The 7,966-nt window shown below is 34.6% G+C and overlaps 1 protein-coding gene across 9 annotated transcripts; it reads right to left on the bottom strand.

Moving 5' to 3' along the window:
• Positions 1–616: 616 nt before the first annotated feature.
• Positions 617–6,166, bottom strand: LOC107815231 (protein FAR-RED IMPAIRED RESPONSE 1). 9 transcript variants are annotated; one of them, XM_016640779.2, is made up of 8 exons: positions 5,888–6,164; positions 2,005–4,266; positions 1,856–1,912; positions 1,539–1,607; positions 1,341–1,409; positions 1,189–1,257; positions 1,058–1,102; positions 617–977 (listed from the first exon to the last, which is right to left on the bottom strand). In XM_016640779.2, exons 2-8 carry the CDS (start codon positions 4,120–4,122, stop codon positions 921–923), a joined length of 2,484 nt encoding a protein of 827 aa, XP_016496265.2. In that variant the 5' UTR covers positions 4,123–4,266; positions 5,888–6,164; the 3' UTR covers positions 617–920. The 9 variants fall into 9 exon arrangements, 8 of the variants coding, with proteins under 8 accessions (XP_016496265.2, XP_016496268.2, XP_016496264.2 ...); XM_016640782.2 differs by having other exon boundaries at positions 2,005–4,206; XM_016640778.2 differs by having other exon boundaries at positions 5,978–6,164.
• Positions 6,167–7,966: the final 1,800 nt, after the last annotated feature.

Below are 7,966 nucleotides of genomic sequence, written 5' to 3'. Positions count from 1 at the left end.
ACCTGACCGGTCGAAGGTATGGATGAAAGAGAAAAGCTATTCTTAGATGTAGTGGCATCTGTAGGTATGAAAATTTATCAAGTGCCTTTTGGAGCACTTTGGACCAGCTCAAACAATATAATGAAAATTGAATAGTGCAATTTAACTTGCCTTATTTTCATGTAAGTAATCCCAATTATTATGGAAAATTACGTGTAATCAGACTATCAGAGGCGGATCTACATTGTAGGCAGAGGGGTCACAGACACCCGGAAACTTCAACAAAAACTCCATATACTTGCTAATTTTCTTCAAGAAATAGTCAGATATTAACAAAGGCCCCCTTACCAATCTTTACGAGCAGTAATAAATAAATATTAAATGTAATGGTGCCCCTGTAGAATTCTCGCTTCGCCTCTGCGTGTAATTACTTTCTTTTTAAAAGATCTGACAGTGTAAAAATTTCTACACTCACTTTATACAAGTTAAAATCCCTGGCTAATAGTTCAAAGTTGAATAGAGTCCCTGAAACCTGAAAGATGATAATTGATAAGCGATACCACAAAATGGCTGCATCCTCCATGAATGATCAGAAATCAGCAACAATGGGAAAAAAAAAGTGCCGGAAAGGGAGCGGTTCATGAAAAATTTGAACTTTCATTAACATTCAAAAAATTCTAAATCATTACCTCTGAGATTTACCTAAGATATCTACATTCGGTTTGTAAACCAATCTGAAATTCTGATCCTGTGAGAAACAAAAAAGGTTCCGAAAAACAGTAACCTGAACACGCCATTATCTACCAAGGCATGACATCAAAATTTGAACTCAGTGCTCCGTCAGCCTTCGGATCAACTTATACACAGGTGAATACTTCTATCAAAAATCTGATGAGGGTTTTCCTCAAAAGAAAATGCATGACCAACAGAAACGATCATCTTCATGCATGTCTAGCACTGTTACCATGCAGCTGAGAAGCTCTTAGACTAGGCTCATCCTGAAGTGACATAAGATGCCGGAAGTTATTCGCATCCTGTAAATTACAAAAATGCAAAACTGGAGGATAAAAGGACAAACCTGCAGACCATATGTGAAACTTGGCTGCCTAAAATCCAGATGCCCCTAAACGAATGGAAGAAACATTTCATAAATTCCATTCTCTGAATCGTAATATATAGCCAAGAAAGTTAATTAGTAGCATAACATACTAGTCCAGGAATGCTTTGTTGAGACCCGAAAAACCCATCATGGCCAGGTGCAATTGTATTGAGTTGTCCCTGCAGCATGATTAAAATATATCTCGTTTACATGGATCTGAATCTTGTAAGAAAATCCAATTCAATAGACCAATATCACATACCAGTCCCTGCATATTCTGTTGGTTAACATAATAGCCATCATGGGGAGGTTCCATCAAATTCAACTGTATCTACCAGTGAACACGAATTAGAGATCATAACAGTAGAAATCGCCAAATTTTACTTGTAATGACTCGTTCCATTTTTGCAAGAATAAAGCAACAGTCACGAATGTGATCTAGGGAAATATTGTAACCTACCAGTCCCTGCACATTCTGCTGTGTGCCATAATAGCCATTCAATGTCATTCCACCCACACTAAGATTACCCTATAACCAGCAATTTTAAGTTAGTATATCACCAAAGTCGCACACGAGCGAAAATTTTATTACTCCAGAAAAAAAGGGCCTGTGGCAACTGGCAAGTGCTAACATTTTTGAAAAGGCTTAAACTACTTTACTGCTAATAGAAAAAGGAGTTCTCACACACTGAAAGCATTTCTTATCATGCTAAGGGATTCCTTAATATGAACTTGTAAACATGCAATAAACAATGAATAAATTGCTAAGAAACAAACCATCTGCTGCAAGCTATCTTGTGCTTCAACTATTGCAGCTTCTGGTTCAGTGTGCACCTGAGACACCATTACTTTAATGTGGTCATATCAGTGGAGCCAAATTATTATAACAAGTTATGATAAAAACAATTAATGATCCTAGAACCAACCTTCCGTTTCTTGTTTGTATTTTTCTTCCTACTTGTTTTGGTAGCATGAATCCCTTGAGTATCTTGTTCAAGATCACGAAGTCCAATAGAACTGCTGCTACATTCTGTTAAAGTAGAACTTTTATTGTTAACATTCACACAGTCCTTTAGAGCTTCATCTAGGACACGGAAGGCAATACCGTAACTCTCCTCAGATAAGGAACCCTCCTCACCCAGTTCAATAGCCCTTCTACATAGATCATTGTATCTTTGCACCCTGGTTATTCTTTCGGTCTCCTCAAGCAACAACTGTCTATTCTTTGCATCTTTGGTCCACCTCTTCAAAATATATTGAGATGGGATGCTTGGAAGACCACAGATCTGAAGAACATTCATTGCATGCCTACAAAGGAAACCTTTGTATTCAAATAGAAGGCACGAACAAGAAACATCTGATTTTGCCTCATTCCACATGACCATAAAATTTTCATTTTTCTCGCAGTCATTAACTCTAAAAGTTACATTTTCCCCATTTTCAGCTTCCTTCTTTGGATGGCACCCAACTACACCCAACACTTCAACTTGAAATTTCCTAAATATAGCATGTGTATAAATTGTTGACATCTGCTTTTCCCAAGGTGAAGGTGATTTTAAAGCAGGATGTTTCTGCAATATCTCAAAGTCTGCTACTGCTTCCTCTTCATATCTATTTTGCAGAATCATTCCATATTGTCTCATAAACTCTTTGAGACTAATTTTCTTATGAATGTACTTATCAAAGAAGGAGCTTATACTCTCTGATCGTTGAGCTGTTGACATTCCAGCAAAAAAACTGCCTCTCATGTAAGCTGGAACCCACTTTCTGCGCTCCTCATACAGGGTATGAATCCATTCATTCTCTTGCAGTTCGAATCTGCTGACCATCTTCCACCATCTTAAATCAAATTGTTCATCAGTTACTGAATTAAATATACATTTGCTGAATTTTTCCATGAAATTCTCATGCTGCTTTATGACATGAGCAAGAATATCCGGAATTCTTTCAAGCACATGCCAAAGCGCAAAGCAATGACGTGAACACGGGAAAACTTCTTCAATAGCTGCTTTGAGTGACTTATCTTGATCAGTGATCATCACCTTCGGAGCCTGCCCACCTACTGCCCTAAGCCACGTCTTCATCAACCACACAAATGTTGGTTTGGTCTCATCTGCTACAAGTGCACATCCAAGCAACATAGGTTGACAATGATGGTTTACCCCAACAAAAAGAACAAACGGCATCTTTTCATTGCTTTTCGTATAGCTGGTATCAAAGAAAACCACATCACTAAAGCTGACATAGTCTTTCCTACTTTTGGCATCAATCCAGAACAAGTTCCTTAAGCGTTGATCTTCATTGAGATCAATCGCATAAAAGAAGTATGGGTTCTCTCTCTGGATATGCATGAAATACTCGAGCATAACTTGTGCATCTCCCTCTTCTAATGACAAGCACCTGCCTCTATCTAACTGGTAATTTAAATCGTTAGTTAGCAAGCCAACTTCTTGACTTCCACCACATTGTCTAGACATCTCAACATACATCTTTCTTGTTCGTTCACTAACAGCATGAAGAATATCAATGTTATTTTTCTCAGCAAGTTTAACATTCCTGTGAATACGGAAATGATAAGCCAAGGCTGGTAAAAGCTCATGATTATGATCCTTTATAAACTCATGGATATACCATTTTCCATCTCGCTTTCTCTTAACATGCATGCTTGCTTTGCAATTGGTCTTTTTGACGCTAGGACGTCTACTAGTGCCAGCATCTGATTCCGGAGTCGCACCATATCTAGAACATGCAAATTTAGCATCAATGAATTCTTTTGATTTCTTTGAGCGACGGCTGTTCTTAATCGAGGTAGTGAATCCCATGGACTTGGCATATTCTTGGTAGAATGCATACGCAGCCTCGTGGGACTCAAATTCAATCCCATCACGTGGCTCCAAATCTGCATTTCCTTCTACTCCGGCAATGCTTCTCTTAGGAGAAGTGGCAACTCCACCATCCCTATTGTGACATGTGTTGTCTACTGCATCAACCATATCACCAATCACTTGAAGACTACTTTGCACGACAACTCCATGATCAACCATCTTTTGGACAACATTTCAGTTGCTTTTACTTAATCGTGTGTTCAAGGGCTATATCCATGAGAAATCAATCTTCTCCAACAATAGCTGGAGAGGAAAAATGTCAACTCAGTACTAAAAAATTCCTTTTTTGTTGATAGGTCTGCACTGAACAATATAAAAATATGCAAAAGTTTCAGTCGTGAAGAAACTTTAACAATCAATGAAAGTTGACCTGAATCTTATTTACATTCACAAAGTTCAGCAACTAGGTTGAACCCCCAGTCTAGCACCCACTAGCAACAATGATTTTATTTTAATCCTAATACCACAATAAACAAATGAGTTCTACTTTAAACAAAAGTTTGTCGGCAATAGCATACAAAATAAGAGAATCCTTTTCAGCAATACTAAAGCCAGGACATTTTGAATTCAAAATAGATATCACATGAAGTGGAGTAAAATAATAATAACAAACTGCAATATGTTGCAAGCAGCTCAGCCAGAAACAAAACATGCTGTTGGCGAATTTACAAAACCAGTAAAGGAAGCATCATGTCCATCAAAGGAAATCTGATACCCTACCACTTGCTAATTAATTATAAGAAACCGAGCTTTCTTGCAATCTAAATCTAAACAGTAATTACAGAGAGAAAAAGAAAAGTAGAGAAGGGAATGGAATTGACAGTTAAACAAGTCATAAGCTAAAATTATTTAACCGGATGTCCAGCAAATGTTGCTTCGACAATGTAATTCACTATGGCTGCAGTATTTCAGCTGTCCATATTCGAGACTTGAGAAACAAAACTCCTCAATGAGCTTTACCAGCATAACCCTCACTCTTGGAGGCAGGACAAACTTCTTTTTTCTTAATGGTTAAATCCCACCCCAAAACCCCCTACCCAAGAGCCTAACAATGGCCATTTCCCACTTGGGTTCCCTTGATGACTTGAGCCCCCACCTTATGTTAGGTCCGACATCAGTTGAGGGACTAAGTTGTAGTCTCCTTATATGGTCTTGGTCAACCCTTTCCTCGTGAGCGCTTTTGCAGTTGAGTTAGGCTCAATGTCCATTTTTCACATGGTATTAGAGCCAAACCCATCAATCCATGTTGTGTTTCTCATTGTTGGGTTCCCGTGTTACATTGGGGGGTTTAAGTCCCACATTGGATGACGGGATGGGTTGCGGTCCTTATATGTTCTAGCGCAATCCGCTCCTCATAAGCTTTTTGGGTTGAATTAGGCGCAGTGTCCGTTTCTTCACATGTCGTTACCATTATCCTATCCCTTCCTTGTCTGGGGATGTAATAAACTTAGCATACCAAACTACAAACTGATAAAGAAACTCTAGCAAGGAGTGCCTTGGACAAAAATACAAAGCTACAACCACGGCCATATATATATATATAAGCCAGGGAACTACCAAACCAAGAACTCCAGATGCACAAATGTAAACAAAACAAGACATAAAGGAATAAACAAAAGCTGAACAGGGAACGGCAAGAAGATTAAAAATACCTGCTTAAATATAAGAAATTACCAAAGTGTCAAAAGAAACTTGGGAAAACATGATAATCTATTTTGTTAAAAAAAACCTCAAATTACAAAGAGTTAAAAGCTCAAAAACAACTAATTTACTGAAGAGAAGTTGGGAAAGACAAAAAGCATAAATACGAAAACAAAACAGAAAACAGGAAATCAATGGTGATGAATTCCACTATATCAACTGAAAATCAACAGCACGAAGAAGAAGATGACCCACTTAGACTTTTCCTGAGCGATTCACTAACCTTCCAATTGGTCGTAGAATCAAATGAATGAGGGTTTAAGAAAACTGAAATAAAAATCAAATTTTTGGTAAAACTGAAACTTTCTCTAACCTTTATCCAATGTGATTGAAAAAGCTTCTGAGATGAAATTGATGGGAAACTGATTGCTATGAATCAGAGGAACCCCACGTCTTCGATTCTGAGCGAGTTGCAGTGCTTTGTTGTGTTGTACCTTCTAAGCTCCAAAATGTTGTACATGATTAATTGAAACAGCATGTGTAAATATTTTTAATCTATGCTACTAATATTTTGAACCGTGAGTATATATTTTCTTTTATTTTCTCTACGTAAGATACTTGTAGTATTAAATTCAAGATATTGAACACTGCAATTTTACGTTATGAAAGGGCAAAAATCATTTAAATCCAATTAAATTACATCCTTTTTTTCATATCTTAATTGAGCTTGATAAATATCTATTTCACTGTCTAAACTATCTACCTTTATTTACAGCTTGTTTGGATGATTGTTAATTATTATATTGTATCGTATTGTTACTTTAAATACAATGTTTGTTTTGATTGTTATTTAAATTTTATTGTATCGTATCGTTAAATCCGTCGTTGCGTAACAATGAAAAGTATCACTTTATGAAACGATTGATTTGGTGTGGTAGCGTCATTATATTTTTTTTCTCATCTTGCCCTTCTTTATTATTAAATAATTCTATTTTATCATTTATCCTATCTTTTTATATAATAGTTCTACCTCGTACCTCACTTTTTCTTTATAAAATTACAACAAATTTATTCTTCATATTGTTGGTGTATGACATCATAAAACGATGACAAACAATACAATACAATCTATACAAATATTGTATATATCAAAACGATACAGTAGATTACAATACAATAACATACGACACATAATGAAACAATACATAACAATCATCCAAAAAAGTTGTTACCTTCAAAATTATCAACCTTTATATCTCCTCTTTTTAACTTTAATAAATGATATACTTTTTCTTTTTTAATCTATGTTATGAACTTACCTATTGAACAAATAAATTTTATTTTTGAAAAACAAAAGTGAAAAATAATAATTTAGCATTTAAGTTAATAACGTTGAATAATAAAACAAATGAGAAGAAAAAACTCTTCTATAACAAAAGTAATTTGCTCGAATAAGTAATTCAATTAATGGAAACCAAAGCCAAAAAATCTATTCAAAATTGAGAACAAAAGAGAGTGAGACCTTTATAATACATACGCAATGCATGTAATACAAAACATATTACTAATAAAATGGAGGCGGATGTTATAACAAATTCTTAAAAGAATTTATATTTATACATTAAATGAATTTTAAACTATAATTTAATAAATATTTTATTAATGATAACCAAAAATAAAAAATCTATGTACACAAGAGATAATAAGAGAGATAGTAAAACTTAAGTAAATGCTTACTGCACGTAATATTAACATAATAAAAAATAATGATAAAGTTTATAATAAATTTATAAAATGAATATTTTATTCATTATTGTGATGAACTTAATAAGATAAAACACCTAGGTAAAATATTTCATATATATGATATAACAATATTAAAAAAGTATTATATAAAAAGAATATTGGAAATGTCAACGAAAAATAAATATTATGCACAACAGAAGGAGAAGAATGTCCATTGTTTAAAATTGAGGGTTGGAGAGGAATTTTTTTAAATCTCAAATATGAAACGATTAAAGAGAAAAATAAATATTTAACGGTGATAAGAACATTTTCCTTTTAGGAACATTTAAAGGGTTTTTAGTACAAAAAGATGTAAGTACTTTTTGACATGAATAGTATTAAAGGTGAATTCTTATAATTTATAAGAACCTTCTAAAACTTAGTGAGAAGAGAACGAAGTAATTCCCTCGTTTAAATTGTTCAAAATTTATGCTTGTCCTTTGTCTAAAATGTTTAACCTTTTTGTGAAATATAAATCTTGCAAACAAAGAATAGCTTTTGCATATCAAAAAGAGAAGAAAGAAAGAAAAGAAATTCTTTTCACAAGGATAGTACTAAAAATCTGTAACGTTTTGTA

Source organism: Nicotiana tabacum, chromosome 4 (assembly GCF_000715075.1).
Source record: "Nicotiana tabacum cultivar K326 chromosome 4, ASM71507v2, whole genome shotgun sequence".
Taxonomy (NCBI): domain Eukaryota; kingdom Viridiplantae; phylum Streptophyta; class Magnoliopsida; order Solanales; family Solanaceae; genus Nicotiana; species Nicotiana tabacum.
This window is presented reverse-complemented; position numbering and strand designations above follow the sequence as displayed.

What these genes read in the sequence shown, in the direction of transcription:
- LOC107815231 (XM_016640779.2), bottom strand. Translation starts at nt 4,122, where the DNA reads ATGGTTGATCATGGAGTTGTCGTGCAAAGTAGTCTTCAAGTGATTGGT. An exon ending in AGCAGAATGTGCAGGGACTG is followed by an intron (nt 1,410 to 1,538) that starts GTAGGTTACAAT and finishes GTTCACTGGTAG; the next exon opens with ATACAGTTGAATTTGATGGA. An exon ending in AACAGAATATGCAGGGACTG is followed by an intron (nt 1,258 to 1,340) that starts GTATGTGATATT and finishes ATCATGCTGCAG; the next exon opens with GGACAACTCAATACAATTGC.